This window comes from Myodes glareolus, chromosome 18 (genome assembly GCF_982192425.1).
Source record: "Myodes glareolus chromosome 18, mMyoGla1.1, whole genome shotgun sequence".
NCBI classification, from domain to species: domain Eukaryota; kingdom Metazoa; phylum Chordata; class Mammalia; order Rodentia; family Cricetidae; genus Myodes; species Myodes glareolus.
The window spans coordinates 44,983,702-45,000,829 of NC_142043.1; the positions used below are offsets into that span (position 1 = coordinate 44,983,702).

Genomic DNA, 17,128 nt, shown 5'->3' on the forward strand with positions numbered 1-17,128 from the left:
TAGATAGAGGTGACGGGGCTGATCCTGCCACAACACAGGGCTTCTATTGCAGTATGTCCTTGTCCTTCTAACCGCTCTGTCCCAGATGAGCTGTTGGAAGTGCAGGGCCACTGTCGTGGGGCTGAGTGTGCTGCCTGCTCTGCTGGGTGGGTATTTCCCCCCCCACAGCCCATACAGTCCCACCTGTCCTCACAGAGGTCATGTGACACAAGATCTTAGAGGAAACGGAGGTACAGATAATGAGATCACTTTCTTTGGGGTGGGAATTCACATGGAAGCCAAGCGGGATGCACACCTTTCTCTAGCCCTGAGATTCTGCCTCCAAACCTGACCAATTGTCCTTACAGCACAGGCCCCTCTACTTAGCTGTCCGGGATATCTGCATTCTCAGGACAACGTGGGAGAAAGGAAATTATAGACAGAGCTCCTTGCTCAAGTACATCTTGCTCCTTGGTTTACTGAAAAAACAAACTAAAGGGTTTTCGTGTGCCTTCAGTGTAACTTGGATTTACCAGTGCACCATAGCAGCAGCTGGCAAAAGAGGCCAAGGCCTGAAGCTCTCCCGGTGGGATGTTCCTGGCGGGAGGGCAGGGGGCTTTGCTGCAGGGCCTTGGGAAGAGATTGCTGGGTGCCAGTTTAGGGAAGGCTGCCAGCTGAATCCCGTTTTGTGTTTCCAGATTCAGTGTACACATTCTGCCACCCCGGTGTGTGTGGGTATTGTCTCAATTACACGGCAGGGAAAGCAGAAACTGAAGCGACTCCAAGGATCCCATGGTCTCCACGCTTTGATGGAGATGATGCTTAGCCTGGAGGCAGGACTGACCTGGGACCCAGCATCTTGGCCATCCAGGATCAGGAACATTTAATTCTACTTCATAAGTAAATGTGTGTCACCTTCTCATTTCTCCTGAGGGCCTTTGAAGGTCTGCATCACAGCAACACAGCAGCACTCTTATGGCATGCTTATGGGAGCCCTTGGGGAGCTTTATCCACCCTGGTGTGTGAAAGTCAGTGGATGCCGCCACTGAGTACAGCCTGGCAGGAATAGAAACAGCGCCAGGAGGCTGGATAAATACTCTAACAAAGGCGGAAAGGGCCTGGAGCCGGGGCCTTTAACCTATGCCCAAATGTCATACTTAATGAAAATGTGTTTGGGGACCACCCAGACCCCCTGCGTCAGAGGCAGACCCAGAAACATGAGCTACTATCTCAAGCAGTTCTTACACTAAGAGTCGAACTCCTCCGCCCAGTTCTCTGAGAAGGCCAGAGCAGGTTCGGTCACGCAGGGTGAGGAGAGCAGTGGGCACCCTGACCCCCGTCCTTCCCGCAGAGGAGACCCTCATGCTGATTCAGGCCTGCAGCTAGGCTGGCTGTCCTGCTCCTGGCCATCTGCCCGCGCTCGCTCTCCTGGGCATGTAGCTGCATCGCCAGGTGCCCCAGGGTCCTTGACTCAGAGTACCAAGAATGACAACTTGGTTTCAGCAGGGCCCAGCAAATCCACCCTTCAGGAAGAGGTGCAGCCTAGGCCACCAGCCAGGGATGTCAAGATCCCAACAAAGATGAGGTTTGGCCAAGTCCTTGGCTTTCCTGGGGCGGGGCTGTGGACAACAATACCGAGTGTATGGGTCTCCTAATTTTACAGGGCCATCTTTACTGGTAGTCTTTCCGGTCACAGTGCATCTTGGGTAACACAGTCTCCAGACTGAGGCCAGGATAGAGAAGGGCAGAGTGGAGTTGTTCTAGTTCTGAGGAAGGCTCCGACCAGTCAGTTCTGCTCTGGCCAGTCTATCACATCTGTTATTGACAAGTTCTGGGCTGGGAAATGAATGCCTGGAGATTGGCTTGAAAGGACTCCAGTGGGAGCTGGACTGGCCCCAGAGCCAAGACTGGGGTATAGAAACCGACAGCGAAGCCTTCCTGGGATCTAGCTGTCAGTTAAGCAATTAAAGACTAGAGGGATGGAAGGGAATTCTGTGTTTTTTGTTGCTTAACCCCTAGGAGTCAGGGACTTCCCTTGCTTTCCGCTAGGTTGGATGCCTATATAGCTCTTCTGGCTGGTGAGGCAATTAGGGAAGGGCGTGTGAGGTCTGTGTGAGGCCCCCCTGAGGGGAGCTGCTTTCCTCCCAGGTTCTGCAGACTAAGAATCTTTTCTCATAGGCTCTTTTCTCATAGGCGGTGCGGTCCTGATATCTTCCACTCAGGTGAGAACCTCAGCGCAGAGTTATCTGGCATTTAATCCACGGAGATGCCCCAACAGAAGACACATTAGCAATGGCAGCTGACTTCACCACAGGTCAGGCTGGCAGCCAGAAGCCCCAGGGCCTCTGCCAATTTGTAAATGAATTAGCATATGACAGGTAGGAAGTTCAGTTTTAAACACATGCAAATCTATTCCAGTTGCTAAACTATTTGGAATATAGAGAAGGGCCTGGCCCTCTGAGTCCCCCAAAGGCTAGCAGCCCTGCCTCTAGGCTTCTTCCTTTCCTATCACCTGGCCTTTTATGGATGAAGTCCCTATTACACTCTCCTTGAAAGTACTATCGTGACCTGAAGGTTCCAGGCACCGGCTTCCCTTCCTATGGAGCGTTGAGTAGATGAGGCTAGTCTCTGTCTAGCCTCACTTCCAGCCAGTATGATGGGGTCCCCAAACACATTTTTAGTAGGTTTGACGTTCGGAAGCAGGTTAAGGGCCCCAACTTCTGGACTTATTGACATTTAATAGACCATGTCTCAAAATCCAAGAAACCATACATTAGAGTCCTCTGAAACGGGGGGGAGGGGGGGGGGAAGACACTTCTCCATAAACAGAAGAGTGATCCTTGGGAGACCAGGAAAGCAGCAGCCCATGGAGGATGATAATCTCACGAGGCTGATAGCTGTAATTTTTGGAAGCTATTTCAATTCTTGATCGCTTACGGATATTTCTACATTTCCCATGGCCTCGTGTAATTTTATATATACAGAAGAACTTAAAATTGTCTAGCACTTTACAGTTCTTTCCAAATACCTTTGTATCTGCAGTCTCTTTAGCTTTCCTAATGGTCACATAAGCTCAGTACATCAGGTCTTGGGACCTCTCCATGACAGAAGGGACAACCAAGTGACTCCTTAGAGGAGCTGCTGGCTGACCTTCATGATGGCCTTAATGTCTGTTTATACCTTTGTTGTGTTGGTCTTTTAAGAAAGATTTCATTTTTATTAATTTGTGTGAGTGTGTGTGTGTGTGTGTGTGTGTGTTTTAGGTGCCCTCAGAGGTCAGGAGAAGGTATCAGATCCCCTTAGCTGGATGGTTGTTAGCCCCTGACCTGGGTGGCTGTTAGCCCCTGAGCTGGTTGCTGGGAAAATGCTACTGCTGGCAGAGCTGCCTCCATGCCCAGCTGCTTCTGTGCTAATGTTATCTAGGTGTTGGGCCTGGCTTCATTCTACACCAGTAGTAAAGGACCTCAGTGCCGGGCAAATGGGGCCCTGTGGTGATGGACTGTGTGACGCTCTGTCCTGTCCCTTTAAGAGACAAGCCCCGCCCACTCCCTTCCTCCCCCCCCCCCCCCCACCGCTGAGGCAGGCCTTCTAGTCTGAGCCCTTTCCTTCTCTCTCCCAAAGAGATAGCTGGCTCTCTCTCTCCCCTCTTTCTCGCTCTCTCTTTCTCTGCCTCTCTGCTCTTCTCCCTTCTTTCCTCTCCTCTTCCCTTCCATAACCCACTAAATAAATATGCAACCTCACTCTGCATGGTATGCCTATCTGTCTGTCTGTCTGTCACCCGCCACGTGGCTCCCTGCCTGGGACTGGCTGTCTTCGTGGCCCACTGCGGTCTTGGGACCCACTGCCTGCCACCACTCAGAGACCTGCAGTATTTTACTTTTTACCATTACACACTGTTAGAATTATTTTTTTAACATTCTCAGAGACAGGAACTTGTGTAGGACCTCACAGTCAGAGTAAATAATATCCCACGAGGTCACTCAGGACATAAGACTGTGATCCTACTGTGTGCTTGGCCTGTTTCTGCTTTAAATAAAACAATGTAACAACTTTGCATGTCCTTACTATGTCTTGGACTTCCCGTGTGGTCAACATTTACAACCTAAGACAGTGCACAGTGGTAATCTTCAATTTTGTACCCTTTCGTGCCCCGTCCCCAAGAGGAGTGCATGTGTGTATGTGTTTATGTATGCTGTGGTAATAAATGCTGAAAACAGCAAACAGGTTGAGGACAACCTTATAAAACATGTCCACCATCAATGCTGGCCACCGCGTGGGTATAGGCTGATGAGTGTGTGTGCAGTGACATTTGCAGGAGTGTGTGTTATGTGGGGCAGTCGGGGTCACTGGGAGTCAGTGATGTCACCCTTTATAAAGCCCTGTCAAGGATTTCTGTCCTGTTTCCCTCATCCTTTCCCTGTGTGGATCCCTTCCCGTTTTCTGTGCTGTTCAATACAAGAGAGAGCAAAACCCTTTGTTAGGGACACAGACAGTCACACACATAGGCATGGGGCAGACATTCACAAGATGGCCTTTGGGCAGGCACAGACTCAAACTCACACAACAGACTGACAGATGGTGATGGAAGACATAGGGAGAGAAACAGAGTTCTGAGCCAGGCTTGCTCTTGGTAAGAGTGCTCCAAGGGGAAGAACGTTGACTTCTTTCGTTTTATAAGGCAACCCACACACAGACATTTGGGGCACAGTGAGACCATCGCTAATGCGCTTCAATGAGACAGTGGTTCCGTGGAAGGGGGGAACACTCACATTCCTTGGTGTTGGGAGGGGCCAAGAGGCAGGAGTAGCACACCATGCCATAGATGTTCCTCGGTCTGTTTTCCAGCATGTAGTAGCTGAGGAGACAAGATGAGACAGAGTAAAGGCGTTTGCGTGAGAGGAACCGCACAGACACAACCTGGATGTCACCAGGCCATGGTTGGAGCCGGGTATGAGGTAGCTTGGTGGGAACTGAGGGCCTAAGAGGCCAACAGCCCTCCCTGAGTTCCTTGTGGGGATATTTAGCATGTCCTGAAGTAGGATAGTCTTTTTTCCAGTATTGGGATGATTTGGGGCCTGACTTCACATGGCTTCCTCTCTTTGTTCCTTTCCTGAAGGGTCTGTGTGTGTGTGTGTGTGTGTATGTGTGTGTGTGTGTGTGTGTGTGTGTGTGTGTATGTGTGTGTGATTAGTACCTCCCATAAAAGCTTTCAGTAGCAGTGCCTGTGTGCCACCACCTGGGGGCACTGGTGAGCTCTCCCAGTCCCTCTCCCCCTCTCAGAACCCAGAGCCTGATGGGGCTGCTGGCAAAATGCCTGCTTGTCCCTGGGGCCCTTGGGACCCCTCAACTGGCTGCATGGGTGACAGTGTCAGAGACAGAAAACGGCTAGAGGGGTCACACAGGTCAGTGCAGGTGGCCTTGAAGATGACCCAGAGAGGAACCAGGTCCTGACACCATTAATGGCCCTGGGCTAAAGACACCTGTGTAACTATTGCGTTTGTCTGTGGTCGCACTCAGAGTAAAGGGTGAATCACTCAGAAGTACCTCAAATCCTTTTTTCACCCAAGCAATGCTACTACCTACGCTCCGCCCTTTAAAGGATCCGGCCCTTAGCAGTAGCCAATCCCCTCCCAGGAGGGGAATGGCCTGGGAGGGGAGGGTAATTCTTTGATGTTTTGGCTCATTTCTTGGTGTGAGCCATTATCATAAATGAACATTGTGTGGTGATCATGAGGCCATTGACCACATTGTGGAAAGTCTAATGAAATAGAGGGAGCCCGTGTGCGGGCGGCATTGCTTCCCTTTCTGAGAACTCGGGAGATGAAAAGCCCTCTCTGCTGGTGGATCCACCTGCAGCCGTTTCCCAACCTCTTTCTTATTAGCCCTCCTGATGACTGTGGGTGGTAAAGATGGGGCAGGAGGGCGGGCTGGGAGACTCTGGACCCCAGCCCGCCTTGAGCTTGGACCATTACCAGTAACATCAGGGTTGTAATTGCTTGCCCTTCCTCAACACCTTTTATCTTCAGATCCCTGTGTATCTTGTAAACATTAATTAACCAATCTCAAAAACACCCTTCGGAGAAGCCACAACAGTTTAACTGTCAAGCCTTCTGGAAATAGCTCCCAAACGCGCCCTCTGGTCCCCTAAGAAGCCATCTTTGTCAGTGAAGCAAGAAGACTCATAGGGACCAATGGTGGAGTGTGATTAGTAATCACTCCGCAGGGGCAGGTGGCCTCAAGGTGCTCCGGTCAGCTCTGTTTTCAGCAGTCTAACATCTGGCTCCCAGGCCACACCGTTTTCTTCTCCTGTCCTGCTAAGACCGGGTGCCGGAGGCCAATGAGGATAAACCTCTTGCCAGGGATGAAAGGAGGACAATTGTTGGCAAATAGTGGCCAGACAAGGTAATGAGTAGTGTTATATTCTGCTCCGCAGTTCCAGGTACTGAACTGGAGAAAAGCTCCAAAGGTATTTGGGGTGTCACCCATCCCCCTTTTAAAGTGGCGGAGCCACAGACTTGTCTGTTCTGGTTATGTTTGGATGTCGGGCTCCATCACAAGTAAGGCTCCAAAGTCACACACGTAGAAGGGGTATGGACCACAGGGACTTTAGGACCTGTTACACATTGAAGACCTGGGTTTAGCAGGGAGGGGGCTGCTGGCTGGCCTGTCTGGGGTTCCCATCTGTGGTGAGGTAGCCTTTCTTTGGTATGCAGGTAGGCACTTCCTGCTGTAGGCTGACACCTCCCATCTGAGTGTCTCCCTCTGATTCTCCCAGGGCCTCCTGTTTCCAGCTCCACACTCCTTTCAGGGCCCTGACTGCACACTTGACCAAGCCTTATAAAGTAACTTAATGAAGGGGCAGGCCTGAAAAACTGTAAGAGAAAAAGAAAATACTGTTTGTTTTCATCTTACGTGTATGAGTCTTTGGTTTGCACGTTTTGTTTGTATACCACATGGATGCCTGCTGTCGCTGGAGGTCAGAAGAGGGTGTCATATCCCCCAAAACTGGAGTTGCGGACATTTTGCCATGGAGGTGCTGGGAGTCAAATCCAGCTCCTTTGGAAGGGCATAACTGCTCCTAACTGCTGAGTCATAGCTCAAGGCCCAGTATAAACATTTTAAAGATGGATTGGTTCTAGGAAACTCCTTAGAAATTGCATGGCCCACCCGGCACACGTGTCAAATGCCTTCAGATAAGAAGCCGCCTTGTTCTAGCATGTAGTGCTGTAAGAATATTTAGCGTGTGTCTTGTTATGCACGTGTGCCTGTGTGTACATGCACGTTTGCATGTGGAGCACTCTTCCTTGTGTGGGCAGACGTACGGAGACCAGAGGTCAATGTCTGGTGTCTTAGTCTCTCACTGAGCCTGGAGCTCACTGATCCAACTAGGCAGACTGGCTAGTTGGGACCCAGGGGCCCTCCTGGCTCTGCGATCATGTTGCCACTTCTGACTTTTCTGCGGATGTTGGCGATCTAAATTCAGATCTTCAGGCCTGTGCAGCAGGCACTGACAGAGCCATCCTTCCAGCCCAGAGACCATTTTTAAATGCTAGGCTTTTCTTTCAGGACTAACCTAAACTAACCTCAAAGTTTGTACCTGTAGTTCTGCATACGGCTAAACAAGAGTGGAGGATGCTAGCCTCTCTTCTGCCCTCTGACAGCTTCTTCTGTCTGAGGTAAAGTGTTCATTCAGGCATGTGTGGCCCAGTTACTGTCAAGACCACATCTTTCTGCCAAGATGCAAGCCCTGACTCTTTGATCCATATTTTGATTTTCTCTACAAATGCTTTTGGAGTTACCGTGGGTTTGTGTTCTGATAAGCTCATTGTGAGAGAAACTGTTAAATAGAAAATGCTTTCAGGACGCTCAGCCCCACACTAGCTGGTGGAGCTGCTTGTAGCGTGCTCAGAACACGCACGTTTTGCCTATGCCTGGGCTGCAGCATCTAGCACAAAGCCCACTTTGTAACAAAGCTTGTCTCATGCAGCTCTCTGGAAAGGAAAGGCAGTGACGCATGGGGGCTCACCATTAACTGAGTTAATCCAAATTGAAGTGATGTTTCTCTTTAATGACTAGGAACATCATAATGGAGAAACATGCTAAGCTGAGCCTTTGTCAGCTGGGGACAACCTCAATCAATATTCCCTCTTTCTATCTTCTGTTCTTCCTGGCCGAGGTTGTCTAGCTCGGGGCAAAATTCAGTTGAAACAAGGATTCAAGAGTCTACTATTCAGACTTCCTTCCTCTGATTGCTTCTCCCAGCAGATTCCCCTTTCCTGGGACCGAGGCTTGCGGGTAGAGGCTCTGGGTCATGAGATGCCATGACCTGCAGCAATCTGTGCTCTACAGAGTCCTGTCTCCAGCCTGCCCAGCCATGGGGCTGCACTAAGCCTCCCGTGGAAAGGCGGTGGTTGGTGTAGAGCTGGCTGCAGGAGCTACCACGGGCAGGGGATGGCAAAGCGAGGGAGGTTATGAAATCTAACCCCTTCCCTCCTGCCTCGTCCTTGCCGCCTCTCGTCTCCCACACAGACCTTTCCCAACAGGAAAGCCCCATGCGCTGCTATTGTTCGGCGAGCGTCTGGGCCACATGTGTGTGCAGAACCGAGAGTGGCAGCCAGCACCTGCCAAACCACAGGGAGGGGAGAGGGCCAACCCGCAGCCTTAAAAAGACAAACACCAGGTAAATCTACATCCTGGCTCACAACCACAGGGGTTCATGGAGCTAACCGGTCCAGCCTGCCAAAAGGCCCCATAGTCCTCTGTGATAGTATGAGAGCCTCATTTTGTTCTGTAGGTTTAGGGCATGCAACAGGAAATGGGGCCTGTCCCTGTGATTTGAGATCCGGAGAGAAGGGGAAGTAGTTCTAAGAAGGCCTTGGGGACTAGGGATAAAGTGCAGGCTTTCTGTTCAGTGACTTCAGGGTCAGGAACGACTGACTTGGCAGATAGATCTCCCTGCAAGCCAAAGTGGGAACTGATGATCCAATCTCCACATCTGTGGCACTCCACAGATATGGATATGATATGCAGCACACTGAGATGGTGTGGACATGGGCCCCTCCCTCACTTACCGGGTGCTCTAGCCTCAAGGTTGAAGGTAAAGTTACTGTTCCATGGAACACAGAGAGAGAAGTACTCAAGACTTCAGAGCCCGAAACACGCTTCTGGAACCCATGCAACCCCACCCCAGTCTACATAACGGGCATCTGCCTGAAGTCTTCTGGAGGCAGGGGCTCACTACTATTATCAAATGTCCTCGGAGATTGGATACTTTCTGCTGAATATTGGGAGCAGGCAAATGGTCTTCATGGCTCTCAAGTCAGATCTCAAGTGCCAGCTGGCATCTGCCTTTGAGCAGTGGCCACTTCAGGGTCCAAGGCTTGCCTGTTTTGGTTAGAAAGTCTCTTCTTCGTGGCTCTAACGGGCAATGATGCTGGCTGCATACGGTCATGGGACAGAGCAACCACTTCCATGGACCACTGATTATGGCACTGTCACAAGGCTCTCCTCTAGCCACAGGTGTCTGGTTAGGGAGCTTCACCTCACACAGACCCATACCCCCTGCACTCTGAAGCCACCTCGGGGATGCCATATGCACAGCCCAAGCGATGCTCAGCACTTCCCTGGAGTGTTCCACCTCTCTATCTATCTGCCGGAGAGAGTTTGGTCTGGATGTCCTGCAGCACTGGGTTCTACACATCTGACCTCCACCTGTCTGTCTATCCCCACCAAATGCCTCTTCCTCCTGTATGCTGCTTCTATCTGCACAGGAGGGCAGATACCAAGGAGTCCGTTCCACCCTGTTCCTCCACCTAGCTGCTGGGTAGCACTTAGGCTCTTGTGGCCCCCAGTGCCTCTGCCCTAGTTCCCCCTGCTCTCCGAATTCTTGCTCCCTAGGTTCCAGGCTCGTCACTGCTCAGCATTTCCCTTACTGCTATCAAAAGGATCCTGCTGACACTGAGTCCTGTAGCATCCTTCCCCCGACTTGGCATTCTGAATGGGGACCAGCGTCAGTTACAAGCTGAAAGGCCAAGTCTTCCGTGTTGGTGGCTAGAACACCTCTATCTGACTCTACCTGTCTCTAGCATCTCTGCATCTGGCATGAGCTCCTCACTGAGGCCATGGGAACCAAAGGACCAGACCTTCTCAGATGCTTGCTGCTTTCAGGGAAAATAAATAATGCAGAAATAAGCAATGCAGCTGCTACATGGCTGTAGACAGGGTATACACAGAAGGTCATTTCCCTCCTGAGGAAGCATGATGGGATGTGTGTGCCCGACACAGCAGACCCCCAGACACTCTGCGTTTGTGTACCATACTTTTGAACCAAGAAAAAAAAACTGAAGCCAGTTAATAAATGAATCAATCAAAATGAAATTCTAAGAATTGTGTAAGCTATTAGAGACTAATTCTGTCTACCATCAGCTCTCACTGAGTTCCCTTCACTTAGGGGCAAACCCAGGGTCTACACCAACCAGTCCCCTCAGTGGGTGCCTATCCAGTTACGTGGGGATACACATATTCTGGTTCTAATGCTGTTGTTCCTTTTTTGGGGAGTTCCACAACACAGTAACTGCAACAAAAATGCAAGAAGAAAATTTACTTTTCCCTCATCCTTTGAAAGGGAATTGTCCCCTCCTCTCCCCATTTCTACCCCTCTGCTTTCTGCGTGTCGAAGGATAAGGTTACATGACGAGGTTCTACTGTCTCATAGATTCACCCGACAAATACATTTGAATCACACTTTGTGTCAGGGACCGGAGCATTGGATTACCTAGCAAATATTTGGATACCCGAGTCTGTGGCTTAGGAGGTGGCCCGAAGCTGAAGACAGAACCCTGGGAAACTGGGGTAGGAGTCTGTCACCAGGAGACAGACAGCTGGGGATGGGAACTATGGAATAACAGTTTCTACAATAACCCCCCCCCCCCCGCCGTGTGTGTGTGTGTGTGTGTGTGTGTGTGTGTGTGTGTGATGAAGAGTGAATTCACAGCTCACTGATGTTTATTCTGGAGGTGTCTTTCTGACGTTTCTGTACCTCCTTCTCATAAGGTACTGCTCACCTCTGGCATTACCTGGACTCCCCCCACCCCACCCCAGACCTGCTACATCATGGCCATGGGCACCATCACCGTCAGGATACCATCGTTGTCACCTCCTCCACCCACACCACTTCCATCCCCTCCCCCACCTCCCACCGTGCTTTTCCTCTCCATCTGTAGTCTTGCCAAACATGAGGTTTTGTGGCCACTAGGGGGAGGCAGCAGCAACGGCTGTGGCTTAGTATTGCTTGGGTGTCCAGATAGGAATTTTCTGATTCTGGGCAGAATTTGCTAATGCATTTTATCAGGAAAACAGAAAGACTTTTTTTTTTTTTTTTTTTTTTTTTTTTGCTTTTTGTCTTTCGGACCAGTTATATTCTCACTTTGCTTTTTGATTTTGGAGGGGGAAGACCTATGTTCCACCACAGTGTGAAAAGTGCAGACGTCAGAGGACTCACACCTTTTACTTAGGCTTCCCAGAATGCCACAAGCAGTACCTTCCTGGGAAGGTTAGATTTTTTTCCCCCTCCAAAATGCTTCCCATGTACTGCTTCACTGTGCTTGGCTGCTTTGTTTTACATAGGCAGTCAGGCTGTCCTAATGCCTTCTTATCCACCACAGGTACTGCACCTGAAGGCTGCCTGTCTATGAGCAGTGACAGGACTCACTATCTTATCACCCCCAGGTGACAAAGCGTGGGAATGACACTTTGGGAAGGCCTGTTGTGCCTGTGGGGTTTTGCTCACAGGGTCCTTGCTCCTCCCCATTCAGAGGTCAGCCCAGCAGCACACTTACCCAGGGAGACACGGGCCACACTCAGCATCGTTTTCCATGTCCCCCGGAGTCAACACAGTGGCCCGGAAGAAGCCCTCACAGTCCTTGTGGCGCCGGCATATCTGGTAACCTCCTTTGGAAAACTTCTCTGCAGGGCAAGGCACACAGCCGTAGTCATCGTCTTTGGTGCCGTATCCGCAGGACTGGCCGGGGAGGCAGAGGATAGGAGAATACAAGTGACTACAGAGGCCTGCACAGTGACATGCTGGAGGTGTCCACCCCTGGCTGCCCATCCTACAGCAATTGTAAAGTCCTATCTTCCTCGGGTCCTTCTCTAAGCTTGCTCCTGTCCACCTTTTGATGGCTTAGTGACAGTGTCCAGCCTCAAATGAGGCCCTTTAAAGAGGTCCAGTGGCTTCCCAGAGTGTCCTTCACTAGAAGACAAACCTGGAAGCCTGAGTTTTCTCAGAACTTTGCAAGAACCCCAGATGCTGTTGGCCCAGATGTTTCTCTGGTGCTTCAAAGAGCATGTGAGCTTAGCTGTCCCACAGCACGGGAACCCAGAACTCAGAATGGATGTGCTATTCCCGGAGAGCATCTCTCTCTCTTCCAATTCAGATGATCAGCCCAACAGAGCAGGACAGGACACTTTTTAAAGAATTTAGGACCGGGTGGTGGTGGTGCACACCTTTAATCCCACCACTTGGGAGGCAAAGGCAGGCAGATATCTGTTAGTTTGAGGCCAGCCTGGTCTACAAAGCGAGTTCCAGGACAGCTAGGGGTGTTACTCAGAGAAACCCTGCCTTGAAACCCAGCCCCTACAAACAAACAAACAAACAGAATTCAGAGTGCCTGATAAATATGCTAGAGGGTACACTGGGCTCTGCAGCTCATACCACTCAACCCTGGTGAATATACCTTGATGACCTCTTGGTGACCTCAGTGACAGTTTAGGAGGATGGTGCTGTGAGTACACCCCTACCTCCTGAGAGCTCAGGGACATAGGCTGGTCTCCTGTGGGATGTCTTTCTATATGCTATGAATATGTGTTGCTCTCATTGGTTGATAAATAAAGCTATTTTAGCCTATGGCAAGGCAGGATACAGTCAGGTGGGAAATCTAAGCAGAGATACGGGAGAAGGGCAGAGCTGGGAGACGCCATCTAGCCGCCCAAGGAACAACATGCCAGCAGACAGTCACGCCACAGCCACATGGCAATACTTAGATGACTAGAAATGGGTTAATTTAGATGTAAGAGCTAGCTAGGAATAAGCCTGAGTCATCAGCCAAACATTTATAATTAATATTAAGCCTCTGAGTAGTTACTCAGGAACTGGTGAGTGGGACAGAAACCTTCATCACACTGGTTCTTACCATGTAGGGCTCCTCTCCCGGTCTGCAGGGAGGACATTGGTGACACAGCCCGGTAGTCTGGTTGTGATATTCATTCTCCCCACAGTTGGAGTCCTCTGCCTTGGCTGAGCACATCAGGGACACCTGTTACAGAAAAGGTGTTTGGCCTCCACAGCTCCTCAAGATGCAGTTGTTATGTGGGATCAGTCCCTAGAGAGCCCCACGTTGGCCACTCCTGTCCCCCCAACCCATCCACAGCCATCCTTATAATCACCTTCCTTCTGATCCTACTGTCCAAATCCATCCTTTTCCCACATTCAAGAGAAGCCTTGGATTCTCTTAAGGTCATGAAGGAGGCACCCTTCTCTTGAACGTCTAGATATCTAGGTGCTACAGGGGCTGGTCCTTTGGTCTCGTGGTGTCTCAATCCCCACTGCCAGGCAGGACTCAAGAGGACAGGAACTTTCTGATCTTTTTTTTAGCTGTGGGCCATCACACAGGCTAACACGTCACTGATAGGCACTGAGAGACATTTCTATCTACGAGTCCCGTGAAGCAGGTGCCAGGAAAATGCTCCAATTAGAACCAGGGGTACCGTCGTCCTTATTCCCTCAGCCTCATTCTGACAGCTGGGTGGAGGAGGCTGTAGGAGCTCTGAAGCCGAGGTGCAGGAGGCTCAGGGCAGTCCGAGGCGGGACAGCTAGCGAAGGTTCTGGCCCGAGGGAATACCCCTTGCTCTGCAGGGGCTGAAGTAAGTTCTGCAGTGGGAGAGGCACTCAGAACAACTTACCACCAGCACCGGGAGCCAGGACGTCCACTTGCAGTCCCCCATGTGGGCCATGATCTCCTGGAAGTGTACCTGAAAGACACACTGCATCAGCATCAGGTGGTCCATCTGCCTTCATCCCCATTGCATCTCAGTGGATGAAGGTAACTTCCAGCAGACAGCATGGGGAATGTCACACCCCAAAGAACAGAGTCTAGAGACGGCCGGTGGTGCACACCTTTAATCCCGGCACTAGGGAAGCAGAGGCAGGCAGATCTTGTGAGTTCAAGGCCAGCCTGGGTTGCAAGAACTAGTTCCAGGACAGGCTCCAAAGCTATACAGAGAAACCCTGTCTCAAAAAACCAAAAAATAAAATAAAATAAAATAAAAATAAAAATAAAAAAAAGAATAGTCTATTCTCAATCTGTGGGTCACGACCCTTTTGGGGGTCGAATATCAGATATCCTACATACCAGATATTTACATTATGATTCATAGCAGTAACAAAATAACAGTTATGAAATAGCAATGAAATAATTTTTGGGGGCCACCACAGTATGAGGAACTGTATTAAAGGGTCACAGCACTGGGAAGGTTAAGAACCACTGGAATAGACAGACTCTAAGCTAAGCTTCAGGCTGATGATCCTGAAGGCAGCTCACATACCCTCTGCAGCATCACACGATGCCCTAGAAAGAACCCCTAGAGGGAAGGCTGAGCAAATGGGGGGGGGCTGCTGTTAAGCTGGGGGTTGGCGCAAGTCAGTCAGGGCCAGGGAGGCCAGGAGCACTTGGACGTTCGGCATCTACGTCCTGATCCCAGCAGATTTTCGGTCCTGCTCAGTCTGGGTTCTAGAAGTAGAGTGCACATTTAGGAGAGGAACACCCAAGGTGCAAGCAGGCAGAGAAGAGGCAGGTAGGGCCCGTATCAGCTAGGCGCTGTTTCCATCCTGAGCAGTCCTGTCCAATCTCCTGTCTCCTCATGGAGCAGAAATGTCCACACTGTTTAAGAAGGGATCTAGGCAGGGTTCTGAGATGTCACTCTCTTTCATCAGCACAATAAGCAAACAACAGAATTCCAGGCTGGGGGTGTAGCTCAGTGGTTAACTACCCCCTCCATGCCTGCATGTGTGAACTCCTGGGTTTGGCCTCTAGCCCTAGGACAAGAATATAGTGTTTCAGTTCCACGCATGGCTTCACTGCCACGGTTGAGGGACGAAGACTTCAGACAGAAGACCTCCCTGGCTGTGGTTGGGACACTGTGTGCACAAGAGGTGGGTCTGTGTGACCCCTAGCCTTACAGCAGAGACTGTGTGTGGTGGGAAGTAAGAGAGAGTAGAGGCAGCCATGGACCAAGGATGAGAGTGGACGGTTTAGCTCTACTCTGAACTTTGCGACTAGAGAAAGACCCCAGGGCTATTTATTTCACTCCGGGGAGAAGTGTGTTCCCTAGAGCTGTCTGAAGATGGGTGTTCTGCAATAGTCTGGGGAGACCCAGCCAGGGTCACTGGCAAGGTCTTGAGGGACGGGGTCTGGATCATGTATGGGCTCAGGAACCTCAAGTTTGCCCTCACACATCACTGCTGTGCACTGGGTGGCCTGACAGAAATGGCCGGGTTTCTAGACTCTTTTGCACCTTGGTCCTGTAAGGCAAGATGAAAGCGCTCAGGTTGCCCTCAATTGTGAACTTGTTGGGTGTTTTCCTTCTGGCAAGGAGCAAGCTGGGGCAGGCAGCAAGGGAGGCAGGGAGACCCAGCCTAGAGGCTGAGAGGATGGCTCCAGCCCTAACGGGTAGGGTGGAGTTGAGGCAGCAGAGGCCAGAAAGGGAACTTCACCCTCACGCATACTCCTGCCTTAGGTCCGAAGCTCTGGCCTTGCTTCGGGACAGTGGGTTTAGCTGGGATGCCTTTCCATCATGACTGTGGATAGGGCCAGAGGCTCTGGGTATGGGAGGCCTTCCAAGAGGTATATTAATGGTTTCTAATTTAATTGATGTCTAATTATAGCAGATTCTTGGGAGCTTCCCTGAAACACGGGAAAGTGCTGGGCCTCCACACTTTGGTGTTAGCCTAGAGCATTTATGGACAGGCTCATTAAAGATGTGCCCAATAAAAGTAGGGTCAAAGGGAAAGCAAATAGACAAAGGTAAACAAAAAGCTAAATGCATCTTTAGTGCTTTGCCCACACTTATCCTGGAAGGTGTAAGGTCTGGGTGGGAAGGGGTGGTCCTGTGGTCAGTGCTCTCCTGAACCTCAAGAGTACAGACAGACATCAGCCCAGCTGGGAGGAAATGGGGCTCAGCTGCGACCTCCCACCACTTTGGGGAGCCCCAGTTCCCCACACTGATAGAGGTGCAAGAGCTAGGAGCTAAGAAAGCTGCCTTCAACCTGGGTGGTAACTGCATCTCTTCCCATCTCTGCAAGCAAGGCTGATGCTTAACTTGCATAATTGGTCAGACGATCAGTGACCCAGACCAGGGTCCTGCAAAACTGCACCCACTGGTAAACAAATCGCCAGTCCACATCAGGCTGTCCACATAGTGCATTGGAATCCAGCAGCACCGGCCTGTTATCTGACATCTGGAACATTTTTCATAACCAAGCTGAGACCCCGAGCCCAGGCAGACCACACCAGCCATGTCTGCGGTCAGTCCTGGGCAGGAGGGGCTACCACCGCCTCCTTAGCTGCTCCCTTTCCTTCCCACCCGCTCTGCTTCTCTGCTTTCTGCCATTCCCACCTCCACACGGTTTCCACCCGGAGTGACAACGTGACAGTGTGGGAATGCCAGCTCGTGAACTTGTGCGGCAAACCTCAGACTTCCATTCACCTCCACTCGAGGTGGGCTCGGTTCTTATCTTTATGCTCCAGGTCGGGAAATGGAAGTACCACGAGGTTAAGAACCTGCCTGAGATGTGCCTATCCCTTGTTTCAAGTCCCTACCCTTTATTTATTTGTGGCACTGGGCTGGAGCAGTTGGACCTATTTCACGATTGTCTCTGTGACATCTATAGGCTGGGTCTGCACAGCCCCTATGAAGGAACCCATGGATGGTGGGGAGGAAGAGATAAGGCACCCCTGACCTTGAACTCAGGTCCCTGTTCCTGGCCCTCAGTCTGACTTGGTAATTTCGGCACATGGTCTCCCTGTGGCTCCTTTCTCTTTGGCACTCCGTTGCCACCATTGAATGGTGTGACCTCAGAGACCCTGGGCCAAAG

The 17,128-nt window shown here is 50.8% G+C and overlaps 1 protein-coding gene across 2 annotated transcripts in view; it reads right to left on the reverse strand.

Annotated features, from left to right (window-relative positions):
* Positions 1-17,128, reverse strand: part of Edar (ectodysplasin A receptor) — an 82,079-nt gene that overhangs the window by 17,513 nt on the left and 47,438 nt on the right. For both annotated transcript variants that reach the window (XM_048451087.3, XM_085679660.2), the window contains exons 2-5: positions 13,939-14,007; positions 13,170-13,292; positions 11,817-11,998; positions 4,749-4,834 (exon numbers count right to left, since the gene is read on the reverse strand). In XM_048451087.3, the coding sequence (XP_048307044.1) occupies positions 4,749-4,834; positions 11,817-11,998; positions 13,170-13,292; positions 13,939-13,989 (442 nt within the window). In that variant the 5' untranslated portion in view covers positions 13,990-14,007. The remainder of the gene's footprint in view (positions 1-4,748; positions 4,835-11,816; positions 11,999-13,169; positions 13,293-13,938; positions 14,008-17,128) is intronic.